The sequence below is a fragment of the Scyliorhinus canicula genome, chromosome 13 (assembly GCF_902713615.1).
Source record: "Scyliorhinus canicula chromosome 13, sScyCan1.1, whole genome shotgun sequence".
Taxonomy (NCBI): Eukaryota; Metazoa; Chordata; class Chondrichthyes; order Carcharhiniformes; family Scyliorhinidae; genus Scyliorhinus; species Scyliorhinus canicula.
In genome coordinates, this window is record NC_052158.1 from 77,682,291 (window position 1) to 77,696,396 (window position 14,106).

The 14,106-nt window shown below is 45.7% G+C and overlaps 1 protein-coding gene across 1 annotated transcript; it reads left to right on the top strand.

Annotated features, from left to right (window-relative positions):
- The first annotated feature begins 1,060 nt into the window (after positions 1 to 1,060).
- LOC119976211 (eotaxin-like) lies at positions 1,061 to 8,196 on the top strand. The gene is made up of 4 exons (XM_038816526.1): positions 1,061 to 1,258; positions 1,393 to 1,513; positions 4,733 to 4,810; positions 6,836 to 8,196. The coding sequence occupies exons 1-4, from the start codon at positions 1,183 to 1,185 to the stop codon at positions 6,861 to 6,863; spliced, it is 303 nt and encodes a 100-aa protein (XP_038672454.1). The 5' UTR covers positions 1,061 to 1,182; the 3' UTR covers positions 6,864 to 8,196.
- Positions 8,197 to 14,106: the final 5,910 nt, after the last annotated feature.

Consider the following 14,106-nt stretch of genomic DNA (forward strand, 5'->3'; position numbering starts at 1 on the left):
GAACACCATCAGGCTTATCCGTACTGGCCAGCTCACTGTTTAGGTTCGATTATGAAGCACAATGCCTGTTTGAGTCACTGCAGGCATGTCGGTGCTGAGGAAATATGTCTGAATATAGGTCACCTGCAAGTCTGAAGTGTATTGGGATATTTTCCACTTGCTGCGACAACAACACTCAGGAAGGTTGACACAATACAGGACAAAGCGATCCATTTGCTAGGAGCCTATCCACCACCTTAAACATTCCCTCCACCACTAGGATCCCAAGGTTGCAATGTGTCCCCCAGCTACAGGATGCTCTACGGCAACTTGATCGATCCTCTTTGGCAATAGCTCCCAAAACCACGATCAGCGCCTTCTGGAAAGTCAAGGGCAGCAAGAGTGCAATAAAGTTAGCATCCTGACTTGGACATCCTTTCATTTTTTTTTTTTTTTTTTATAAATTTAGATTAGCCAATTATTTTTTCCAATTAAGGGGCAATTTAGCGTGGCCAATCCACCTACTCTGCACATTTTTGGGTTGTGGGGGCGAAACCCACGCAGACACGGGGAGAATATGCAAACTCCACACGGACAGTGACCCAGAGCTGGGATCGAACCTGGGACCTCAGCGCCGTGAGGCGGTTGTGCTAACCACTAGGCCACCGTGCTGCCCTATTGGACATCCTTTCATGATGAATGAATCAAAATTAAAGAATTGTGGAAGTACCTTCACTCGAAGGTCAAGAAGAAGGCCCATGCTACCTTCTGAAGAGCAAATGGGGAAGGGTAGCAATGCAGAATGAAAATAAAACAAGATCGGTACTTGCAGAGTGAAAGGACGTAGATTTTCATTAAAGTAAAGCATTTGGAAATGGATTGTGACAGAAGGGATGAATACTTGAAATACTATGAAACATTTCTTAGCAGTCAAAAGAGCTGAACTTGTTCTGATTTGCAAAAGTGAGTGATTACCTTTACCTCAAACCTTGAAAGTAGCACTTCATTCGCATGAAACCACGCTGACGCAATCGACATTAACTGCCGTTGTCTTCCGGTGCGCTTTTTGTGATAATCATTGCGAAACGGGAAATAAGCTAACCATGAGAAACACATGAGGGTAAAACCATTTCTAACCTCACTGCAACAGCTACTGCTGAAGAGTCAGGGTGCAAAAAACAGAAACTTCTCAGAGATTTTACAATGCATTCCAATCGATTGCACCAAATTGCTGTCGTTTTTATGCTGTTTGGGATCATCCTTGTGTCAAGCAACTCATGTAAGTTTTGCATTTTTAAAATATCTTCTATACTTGGTGAACAAACAGAGGATTTTTATTTGAGAGTCCGCTTGATGAAATCATCATTATGTACGCTCAACTTGGATTTAAAGCAGTGCTCTTTTATTTTTCAGATCTCCGGCCAAGCAGGGTTATCACAAGCTGTTGCAAGCGAGTGTCTTCAAAAAGAATTCCCTATAACGTTACACATTACAGGATACAGAATGCCCTTGCTCCTTGTGTGGAAGCTGTAATGTAAGTAATTATATTTAATCAAACCATCTTCAAAGGTTCAACACTTTTTTTTATTCATTCGGAGTTTAATAATAATCGTTTTCACAAGAAGGCTTACATTAGCACGGCAATGAAGTAACTGTGAAAACCCCTAGTTGCCACATTCTGGCGCCTGTTCGGGTACACAGAGTGAGAATTCAGAATGTCCAAATTACCTAACAGTACATCTTTCGGGACTTGTGGGAGGAAACCGGAGCACCCGGAGGAAACCCACGCAGACACGGGGAGAACGTGCAGACTCCTAACAGACAGTGACCAAGCCGGGAATCGAACCTGGGGCCCTGGCGCTGTGAAGCCATAGTGCCATGCTGCCCTATTTGTGACTTTGCTGGTAATTAGGCCATTCTAATTGCATTTGTGAAGGTGACAGTGAATTGCCCTCTTGAGTACGACTAAGTGGCTTGCTCGGCCATCACAGAAGGCAATTCAGAGCCAACAACATTTCTATGATTCGGGAATCACAGACTAGGTAAGGATGGTATATCCTCCTTCACTAAAGGAAATCAATGAACAAGATGGATTTTTACCTTAATTGGGTACTTTCATGGTCACCATTAATGATACCAAATTATTGATTTAAATTCCTCAGCTGTCACGGGCGGGATTTGAACTCATATCTCTGGATCAGGTTTCTAGGCTATTAGTCCTGCAACATATTCACCGTGCGAACACACCCATAAATTGAACCTTTTGAAAATCCTTGTATTTTGCTTTGTTTTTCCTCTGAAACGTTCTCCTCTTGAAATGAAATGAAATGAAATGAAAATCGCTTATTGTCACGAGTAGGCTTCAATGAAGTTACTGTGAAAAGCCCCTAGTCGCCACATTCCGGCGCCTGTCCGGGGAGGCTGGTACGGGAATCGAACCGTGCTGCTGGCCTGCTTGGTCTGCTTTAAAAGCCAGCGATTTAGCCTGGTGAGCTAAACCAGCCCCTATGCCCTCTTTCCCTGAAGGCTCCAATTGTTCTTGGGCAGAGGTCCAATAATTCTCTGAAACTTTAGGACTGGGTATGTTCTCAAACAGTATGACTCCTGGAATTGCTAGTTTTGTTATAAAGCAGATATTTTGCTTGGGCAACAAATACCATCTTGGCGCGCCCAAGTCATCCGGCAAAAAAACTCGCAGCTGTGTTCTCCGGTTCCACTGAAAGTGAATGGAGTTTTGGCTGGAGCGCCAGATTCTTCATTCTCGCTTGCAGCAGGGTGGCAACAGACAGGATTGGAGAATCCCGCCCACAGTGTTTTACAGCGCAAAGAGAGGCCCTTTGGCCCATCGTGGAAAATACTTTGCTTGGAAGAGTACCCCTTGATTCTTTGGTGATGTGGCCAGGCTTGTGTATTGAGTTACCATGAGGTGTTGGGCAGCTGGTTTGGCCAGCCATGTTGTATGTTCCTATGTTGACCATTTTCAGGAGAGTATGTCTGGAGGGAGAATAGAGGGGCAAGCAAATATACTGTAAAGCATTGGTGAAGTGAAACATGCACTCGCATAACAGTGGGGAGGGTGGTGTGAGGGGGGGGGGGGATTTCCAACAGATATTACCCATTTCTTTTGGCACGTGAATCTTGAAAAACAATCAGTAACTTTGTGGTATTTTCTAGTTTCCTGTAAAGTACAAAGGACAAGAAATTTTTTGGCAGTCCAAAACACTTTGGCATATGTTGGGAGAGGACTTTATTTGAACAAAGGGTTTTGAAGTGAAGAAAACAGTGTTTGTATCAAATGAGCGGACGCGTGAGCTTCCCACCTTGACGACTACAAAACTGGTATTCAAATCTTCTTGTAGCTCATGCAACTGAAACATTAAAGTGACATACTCGATCACCTATCAGCTTAGAGGTCACCACTGCCAACTTTAACAGAGATCAGAGGCTGCCACAGGACATTTCTCTGTCGAATGTATATTTGTCATTCACTTTAAATGGGTTAGCCACTCTGGTGTAATAGTAAAACCACAAATTTTGGACACATGTTATGTGTCCATCTAGGAGAGTGGCACAAATGTTTGAATGTTTGTCACTAATAATACCAACATTAATTACTCATCATACCTTTTTACATATTACAGGCACTTTATAAAATCTAGTAAATGCTTTTGTTGTGAAAATAAGTGGCTTCTCATGTGCACTCTGAATAGGCATCAATCTTCCAGTTCTTAATCATTCCACGCCTCCATCCACAACCAGGGCAGTCTTGAGGGCTCTCTGCTTCTTTCTTACATCGAGGCCCAACCAGTTTCCGTCCACACATTCCTCTGCCTGGTTGAACTTGTTCTCACTCTGAACAACTTCTCCTTCAACTCCACTTACTTCCTCCAAATAAAAGGTATTGTTTTATGCACCCACATGTGTTCTAACTATGCCTGCCTGATATGTAGGATATACTTTGTTCCATTCCTACTCAAGACCCCTTCCTCAGCTCTTTCTCCAATAAATTGATGACTGTATTGGTGCCACTTTCTCCTCTCATTCCGAACTGGAAAATGTTGGCAGGTTTCCTTCCAATTTCCACCCTCCCCTCACAATATGATCCATCTCTGAATTAACCATTCCCTTCCTGACTTCTGTCTCCATTGTTGGGGACAGGCTATCAATCACTAACCATCATAAGCCGATTGATAGCTACCTTGATGAAATGAAATGAAATGAAAATCGCTTATTGTCACGAGTAGGCTTCAATGAAGTTACTGTGAAAAGCCCCTAGTCGCCACATTCCAGCGCCTGTCCGGGGAGGCTGGCACGGGAATCGAATCGTGCTGCTGGCCTGCTTGGTCTGCTTTAAAAGCCAGCGATTTAGCCGAGTGAGCTAAACCAGATGACACTTCCTCATACCTGAAAGGACTCTATTCCATTCTCCCAGCACCTCCATCTCTCTCACATCTGTTAAAATGTTCTACACTAACACTTGAGATATATCTTCCTTTTTTCTATCAAGTTTCCCCACCACCATTGTTGACAAGTCCGTCTTGTCTTTAAGCAGTAAGTAGTATCATGGCATGACTAATTATAGTTTGGAATTCATCCTGTCTTTATCCCAAGACATATCGCACCATTAAAATAAAGCTTCACACATCATTGATGACTCATGTCTCCAGTCGTTATCTATTTAAACTGTGCACAAAGTTTTGGTATTTCTACACTTCAGAGTTCTAAAAATGTTCTCATTTCTCTGCTATTTCAGTTTCTACACAGTGGAAAAAGGAGCCATCTGTTCTAATCCAGTTGCACGTTGGGTGCCAAGAAAGATCAGAGAGATTAAGTGAGTTGAACTTAATGTTATTCGGATGTTATCCGCTTGGCTGACTATTTCAGAGTCACGGAATCGCAGGATTGTTACAGCACAGAAGGAGGCCATTCGGCCCATCATACCTGTACCAGCTCTCCAAGTGAACATTATGGCTTAGTGCCTTTTCCGCATACCCCTGCACATAATTTTAATTTAAATAATTATCTAATGCCCTCTTGAATGCCTTGATTGAACCTATCTCCACCACACTTCCAGGCAGTGCATTCCAGACCCAACTGCACTTGTGAAAAAGTTTAAAAAATTTCTCCTTGAGGTCTCCTTTGAGAGCCCCTGTTGAAGATAGCAAACGGTTATCTCTTTTCTGATAATAACTTGTGCCACATTGGTTCAACAGAAATGGAGAGCATGGTCACGGGCCTCCACTTAGGCATAATTAAAACCAATGCCCTTGCAGCATGGTGAAAATACCTTCAATTAAAACAGTGAGTCTGGACACGTGATAAACTTGTTTTAAGGGAGTTATTGAATGAGGAAGATAATTACAGTAATCATTCATTCTTTGTGTTGAATGTTAGTTCTGCATCCTTCCACTTTGTAACTCCTTTAATCAGAAACACCATGATGCCATCAGTGCTCTCTGAAAAATAGTCAATATGATTTACTAGCCAGCTTTATCTCCAGCTGATAACACCTTATTACAAGCGTGTTACATCTGACACTCCAGCATACACAGTACAACACACACTAGTGTACCTGATAATATGATGCTTAAATCTGATACTGCAATTAGAAATACTGAAGATCTAGTGCGCTCCAGCTAATGATTATATTGTTGAACTTTAAGGTTCTGCTGTATCAAAAGGCATAATGTGATAAACATCATTTAAAGGTACCAGATTTTTGCTGAGAAATTTCCTTTGAGTCATTATGCTAATGGTCCATTCTTCAGGATTATTTTCTAACAGCAAGCCATTATTTTCCAACAAAGACAGCTTTGACCAGCCTTTGGTCATGCCTGCTCCATAATTTGGGTTAATTTTCTCATAATGCATAATTATAAATGTGCATTCCTTTTCTCCCTCTTATTTTCCAATTTCCACATTGTTTATCCATTTGTTTCTTTCTCAATGTTATTAACATTTCTAGGCTGAGAGTTCCTTTGGCTTTTGTACATTTTGTTCCTCTGCTTGCAGCACCTTCCTTATCCCTGCATCTGCACAGTAAAGCCAAGCCAATACAGCCTGCATTAACTTATCCTCTCCCAGGATCTCAAAAATACACAAGAAGTCCTGAGGGCCTTTCGATTTTGTCCCCTCCTAACATCTTGACATCGACTTCAAACTAATTTCTGATTCACCACATCCTTGCTTTCACACTGTTTAACCCATGAACTCTGAATGTTCACCTAGGTTTCTTTGCTTAAAACAAATGTTGTCTTTTATCTTTCCCTTGCTTGTCCTCTCTTTGTTAGTTTTCATGTTGATTTTTCTCTCGGGCTTGATATGACTGTTTTCATCATAGAATTTACAGTGCAGAAGGAGGCCACCTGGCCCATCGAGTCTGCACCGGCTCTTGGAAAGAGCACCCTACCCCAGCACACACTCCCACCCTATCCCCACAACCGAGCAACCACACCCAACACTAAGGGCAATTTTGGACACTAAGGGCAATTTTGGACACTAAGGGCAATTTTGGACACTAAGGGCAATTTATCATGGCCAGTCCACCTAACCTGCACATCTTTGTGACTGTGGGAGGAAACTGGAGCACCCAGAGGAAACCCACGCACGCACGGGGAGGATGTGCAGACTCCGCACAGACAGTGACCCAAGCTGGAATCGAACCTGGGACCCTGGAGCTGTGCAGCGATTGTGCTATCCACAATGCTACCGTGCTGCCCCTTGTTATTTGCAAATATTTCTCTTTCCCAACGAGTGTTCCAACATTGTATCTAGCCATAGCTATAAACAGTTTATTAACAGGATCATGCCAGTAGTATGAGGTTATATTTTCTTATTGTGTTTTGTTTCTTTCAAGTGACAAGATGGAGATTGGCAGTGCTTAAATGAATAAGGAACGAAAACAAGACACCATTGTTCACCCATGGAAACAAATGTCTGTATTGTTGCTGTACGTTTTGACCTCCAAGTCACTTATTTCTTACCGTTAGATCTCAAATTTCCTGTCCATCATAATGATCAAGTCAAAATTTTGTTGAATGTTTGAATTCTCCGAACTGTTAAAGCTCATGATTAGAAAGTCAGTTTTAACAATGAATGTACCCTCACTTTGTAAACTGAGTTCCCAAGTCAGTCGTAGCTCTCAAGCTGAATCATCCTGGAATGAAATTTTAGAATTAATCAGAATATTTCATCTATAATCCTATGATCTTTCAATTTTTTAAGTACTTATCTAAGTGTGCTGTGCTTTTGAATATTCGATGTGCTGGGCTTAAATGCTTAACATAGGCACAATTCTATTTAGAAATACGTGCAGTAAGTTACCTTGAAATGCAGCAATAATATGATACCTGAAAGCACTGGTAGATCTAGGCTTCCAAAGTGAAAGCTTTGCTCATAGTTCCTCGTCTCATGTGAAGACTCCCAGTCTATTATAAGGCAGTTAGTTGAAACGTGTGTGCAATAATGATGTTCTGTGCCCAAGACATCTTTAGCATGTTTCATATTAGGTGATAATGATATGTCACAGAATGTCAATTCTGACCCAACATTTGTTTTATATTGCTTGTAAGCTGAGTGCTGATGATACTTGGTAATGTTCACTTACAATGTCTTTGCATTTTTGTTGGCCAAAAGCATAAAGGAAAGTGGAGCTCAGGTGGTAAATTAAGCTGAGGTACCGATAAGTAATGAGCAAAATAACAGGCTCACGGGCTAACGGTCCCTACTCACCACATATTCCTAGAACATCAACCATCAGATGTTTGAAAACAAAGATACATTTAGCATTGTTTTGGACTGAATTGCTATTCTGAAAATTAATCAAAAGCTTTAGGAAATGTTATTAATAAGAATGCCATTGTTATTTTTGCATTGTATATGGATATAACAAAATAGTGAAGCTGCAACAGCATTATTTAGAATATTGTGCAATTCTTTAGTAGAGTTAGTCATTAATACATGAGGAATTTATTTGAAATAGTATGTCAAGCATTTATTTTTCTATTTTATTTTACAAATTTGGATTTTGTTTTTGCTTATTAATAAAGGGTAATGCAGTCTGGTTCATATGTCTCCCTTAAAAACCCTTTCTGCAAGCTTTGATAGCCAACTTTGTTTCTGCAGGTATGATATTCCAAAATAAAATCCTACAATGTTTGCCATAAATTTCCTTGGAAATAAAAACATTCTGGCATTAATTTTATTTTCTGATTAAAATGATTGGCTCTCTTTTTATTTCTTCACATTTTTCTTTGTCGGTGGGATTTTACCATTGCCTTCCAACACTCACAGGTGCAGGATAAGGAGGCACGGGTCCCAATTGCGCAGGCGCGCCGATGAGCGGGCAGGCATGCGCAGTGTAGTCGCATTTTTTTAATATGGTCGGGGCCTTTTTGAAGGCTGGTGGCATTGTTAAAAGCCGGCTGCTGCGGCTGTTGCCCGCAAACGTGCGCAATCGGAGACGCAGGAGATTAAAAATTTTTTTTGATGTAATCTTCCTGCCCGAAGGGAGGCAGAGAACAGGTCATCACCCCCGCACAACTGCCCCCCCCACCGAACTTCGGCATCACGTGCTTTGGGCGCGATTGCGATTCCTCCATTTTGTCAGCAGCAAACAGGGTAAGAGAAAATGGTGGGAGCGAAAGTCTGCTGGCGTGGGTCGCGAAGGTCGGCTGCCGTGGGTCGCGAAGGTCGGCTGCCGTGGGTCGCGAAGCCCGTCCAGTGTGGGTCCCGAAGGTTGGCCTGTTGGTAAAAATGGGTCCCCAGAAAAAAAGTTTGAAAGACCCTGCATTAGAGTGAGGCTTACTGCCTCGCTCTAAAAAGCAGATTTACTAAAATGTGTGTATGATTCACATTGCAGCATCTCACAAAATTGCGTTGAATCTTATGAAGCCTGGTGAGCCGGGTAGATCTCGGGAACGGGGTCTCCCATCTTTCATCGGCCACATTGTGCAGTGCGCGAGCTGCTTTTCTGACACTGTGTGGCCATTGGATCGCACCCGACATTTCAAAAACATTGGTTCAAAAATGCTTTGGGCATCCTGAGGTTGTGAACGGCACTTCTTGAATGTGAGTTGTTACTTTGATTTATTTAACACTGCCAAAAGCAGATGATCTGGCGAGTCATTTGTTTGTTCCTTGTGGAACTTTCTGTTTGAAAGTTGGTAACTTGCTGGGCATAAAGCACCGTGGGCCATCCTGAACAATCTCTATTTTAGAGGCATTAATTGTGCGTGCAACCAGTTGGAAGAGAACAGCAAGATGCTTATAATCAGATCTGAGTGCAACAGGATTCACTGTTCTTCCTTACTGAATTAAAATGCAATTTTTGCACAATTGTTCCAGATTTTGGAGAGCAAATATAAGCAAGCCAATAATTCACCAAACCTTTGTGAATGGTTTGCTATTTGAGGAACAAGCTGAAAACAGGAACTTGCCCTTGTCAGCATCACTCTCCTTCCCTCATGCCACCTTTTGCTCTCTAGATCTCACCCATAAGATAACCTACTTATATCCTTCCATCACGAGAGATGTTGCTCACAATCTGCTTACTGAGTACATAGTGGCACAAAATTGAAGGATATTGATTCAGAAAGGCTAAATTCAAAGCCATTCTTCTGTCCCTGGAGTTTAGCAAATGCAAAATGGAATTAAAATGTTGAGCTTGAAAAATGTCTTGCCCTTATAGATTACTAGGTTATGGATAAAAATATTACCATTTAACTTTATTGGAAACTGGAGACTCCGGGCCAATCCTGGGAGGGTTAGCAACCATATTGTGTGTTCTCTGCCCAGTCCTAATATGGGAAATATATAACCCACATTGTAAACCACTGCCTGGGTTTATTGCTATAGTTTAGATGAAACTCAAAAACTTGTCGTGTTCTGACTTTATTTTGGAAAAGCAGTCTCACAAAGTTACTTTGTTGTCAAGTCTGTTTCCATAATAGTGAAGTCGCTCAATCCCCCTTCAACGTCTATGTCCTACTTAAGGTCTAGGATTGCACATGTGTAGTTTTGTCACTTGTGAACCCTAACATCTCTGTGGATCAATTTTCATTCTTTTTTAAAATAAATTTAGATTACCCAATTATTTTTTCTATTAAAGGGCAATTTAGAGTGGCCAATCCACCTACTCTGCACATTTTTGGGTTGTGGGGGCGATACCCACGCAGACACGGGGAGAATGTGCAAACTCCACACGGACAGTGACCCACAGCCGGGATCGAACCTGGGACCTCAGCGCCGTGAGGCGGTTGTGCTAACCACTAGGCCACCGTGCTGCCCTCAATTTTCATTCTTTTTTTTTAATAAACAATTTTATTGAGGTAGTTTTTGGCTTTATAAACAGTTACAGACATCATCAGAAAGGAAGCAAAAAAGGCAAAAATGTGCAAACATCCACGTACTTTCAATACTTCCATCGTAACATATTGCACAAGCCCGCTCCCCTCCCACCGGTACTATCCGCCATATTTTCCCTCCTACTCTACTCATCACCACCCTTGTTTTTAGCACCTGGGACATGACCCCCGCAAATCCCTCCCAGTACCCCCTCAGCTCAGGGCATGCCCAAAACATGTGAACATAGTTCGCTGGTCCTCCCGCGCACCTAGCGCATTTGTCCTCTATCCCGAAAAATTTGCTCATCCGAGCCACCGTCATATGGGCCCGGTGAACGACCTTAAATTGGATCAGCCCGAGCCTAGCACATGTCGCGGTTGAGTTTACCCTACTCAGGGCCTCTGCCTACAGCCCATCCTCCATTTCCCCACCTAGCTCCTCCTCCCATTTAAGTTTCAGTTCCTCTGTCTGGGACCCTTCCTCCCTCATGAGCACCTTATATATACCCGAGACTCTGCCCTCCCCTTCTTCCCTCCTAGAGACTATTCTGTCGAGGATCCCCATTGGCGGGAGGCGCGGGAAAGATGGGACCTGTCTACGAACAAAGTCCCGCAACTGTAGGTATCTAAAATCATTTCCCCTTACCAACCCAAATTTCTCCTCCAAGCTCCTCAAACTCGCGAAGCTCCCTTCCAGGAACATATCACCCACCCTTCCCGCCCCTGCTCGCCGCCATACTCGGAACCCCCCATCCATACTGCCGGGGGCAAACCGATGGTTGTCGCAGATTGGCGCCCAGACAGACGCCCCCATCTCCCCCACATACCTCCTCCACTGGCCCCATATCCGCAGGGTCGCCACCACTACCGGGCTGGTGGTGTACTTGGCTGGCGGCAGCGGTAGAGGAGCCGTGGCCAGGGCTTCCAAACTGGAGCTCCTGCATGAAGCCGCCTCCACCCGCTCCCAAATAGACCCCGTACCCACCATCCACTTCCTTATCATAGCGATGTTGGCCGCCCAGTAATAATTGACCAGACTCGGCAAAGCCAGCCCTCCCTCGCTGCGGTTCCTCTCCAACATCGCCTTCTTCACCCGCGGAGACTTTCCCGCCCAGACAAAGCTCATGATCAGCCCGTTAACTCTTTTGAAGAAGGACTGTGGGATAAAGATCGGGAGGCACTGAAAAATAAACAAAAATCGAGGGAGGATTGTCATCTTTACAGTCTGCACCCTCCCTGCCAGCGACAGCGGGAGTGCATCCCACCTCCGAAACTCTCCCTTCATTTGCTCCACCACCCTGGCCAAATTTAACTTATGCAGCCTGCCCCAGTCTCGTGCCACCTGGATTCCCAAATACCGGAAATTTTCCTCAACTAGCCTAAACGGTAGCCCTCTCAATCTGTTCTCCTGGCCCCTTGCCTGGACCACAAACATTTCACTCTTGACCGTATTTAATTTGTATCCTGAGAACTGGCCGAACTCCCTCAGCATTCCCAGTATAGTTCCCATCCCGGCAACTGGGTCCGACACGTACAGGAGCAGGTCGTCTGCATAAAGAGAAACCCTGTGTTCAACCCCGCCCCTCACCATCCCCTTCCAACGCTCTGCGGCTCTCAGCGCAATCGCCAGCGGCTCTATGGCCAGCGCAAAGAGCAGCGGGGAGAGCGGGCAGCCCTGTCTGGTCCCTCGGTACAACCTAAAGTACTCCGACACTTCTCTGTTGGTCCTGACGCTGGCCCTCGGGGCCTGATATAATAATTTGATCCAATCCACCAGTCCCTCCCCGAACCCAAACCGTCCGAGCACCTCCCATAGATAGTCCCACTCCACCCGGTCAAAGGCCTTCTCGGCGTCCATTGCCACCACTACCTCCACCTCTCTACCCGCCGGGGGCATCATTATCACATTGAGCAATCTCCTCAGATTGGCCGCCAGCTGCCTACCTTTCACGAACCCCGTTTGATCCTCCCCAATCACCTCCGGTACACAGTCCTCCATTCTACCCGCCAGTACCTTTGCCAGGAGCTTGGCGTCTACATTAATCAGGGAGATTGGCCTGTAGGACCCGCACACCTCCAGGTCTTTACCCCGCTTCAATATCAGAGATATGGTGGCTTGTGACATTGTCGGCGGCAGGGTCCCTCTGTCCCTTGCCTCATTGAAAACCCTCGCCAAGACCGGGCCCACCAGCTCAGAGAACTTCCTATAAAACTCTACTGGGTATCTATCCGGCCCCGGGGACTTCCCCGACTGCATGGCCTTTAGGCCCCCCAATACCTCCTCTACTCTAATCGGGGCCCCCAGCTCTTCCACTCGCCCCCCCTCCCCAACTGTTGGGAATGTTAACCCGTCCAGAAACCTTTTCATCCCCTCCGGTTCTTCCGGCGGCTCCGAAGTGAACAGTTTACGATAGAAGTCCCGGAATACCCTATTCAATTCTGCCGGATCCTCCACTTTGCGCCCCCCCTCGTCCCTCACTCTACCTATTTCCCTGGCCGCCTCCCTCCTCCTGAGTTGCTGCGCTAACAGTCTGCTAGCCTTTTCCCCATGCTCGTACACCACTCCCCTCGCCTTCCTAAGCTGTTCCACGGCCCTGCTCGTGGATAGTGCCCCCAGTTCCGCCTGTAGTCTCTGCCTCTCCCTGAGTAAAACCTCCCCCGGGGACTCCGCGTGCTCTTCAGCTATCCGACCCATTTCCCTGACCAATCTATCCATCTCTGCCCGGTCTGCCTTGGCTCTGTGGGCCCCAATTGAAATCAGCTCCCCCCGCACTACTGCCTTTAGCGCCTCCCACACGGTCGCCACTGAGACCTCCCCAGTGTCATTCACCTGCAGGTAATTTTTTATACATTTCCGAAGCCTCTCGCAGATCCCCTCCTCCGACAGCAGTCCCACATCTAGCCTCCATTGCGGGCGTTGATAGCTCGCTCCCCCGAACTGCAGGTCCACCCAATGCGGGGCATGGTCTGAAATGGTAATTGCTGAGTATTTCGTGTTCTTTACCTCCCCCCTACAGTCCCTGCTTAGTACAAAGAAATCTATCCTGGAATATACTTTATGGACGTGCGAGTAAAACGAGTAGCCCCTTCCTGTTGGCTGTCCCTCTCTCCAGGGGTCCACTGCCCCCATTTGCTCCATAAACCCTTTCAGCTCCCTTGCCATTGCTGAGAGTCTACCCATTCTGGGACACGACCAATCCAAAGTCGGGTCAAGGACCATGTTAAAGTCCCCTCCCATTATTAGCCTGCGAGAATCCAGGTCCGGGATCTTCCCCAGCACTCTTTTAATGAAGTCCACGTCATCCCAGTTCGGGGCATATATATTCACAAGCACCACTCTTCTCCCCTCCAGTCTGCCCCGTACCATCAGGTATCTGCCCCCCCTGTCTGCGGATATGCCCTCTGCCTCAAATTGCACGCGCTTGTTGATCATGATTGCCACCCCTCTGGACTTCGAGTCCAAGTCCGAGTGGAAGACCTGGCTAATCCAGCCCTTCCTTAGCCTGGTCTGGTCTGACACTTTCAGATGTGTCTCCTGCAACATAATTACGTCCGCCCTCAGGGCCCGCAAGTGCGCGAACACCCGCGCCCTCTTAACCGGCCCATTCAGTCCCTTGACGTTCCAGGTGATCAGCCTGGTCGGGGGGCACATCCCACCCCCCCCACCCCGCCGGTCAGCCATAGCCTTTCTCGGGCCGGCCCCTGACCCGTGCGTCGCGCCATTCCTGGCCCGCCCTCTGGCTGCCTCCACCCTCGACCTCCTTTCCAGTGCCTATTTCAAGTC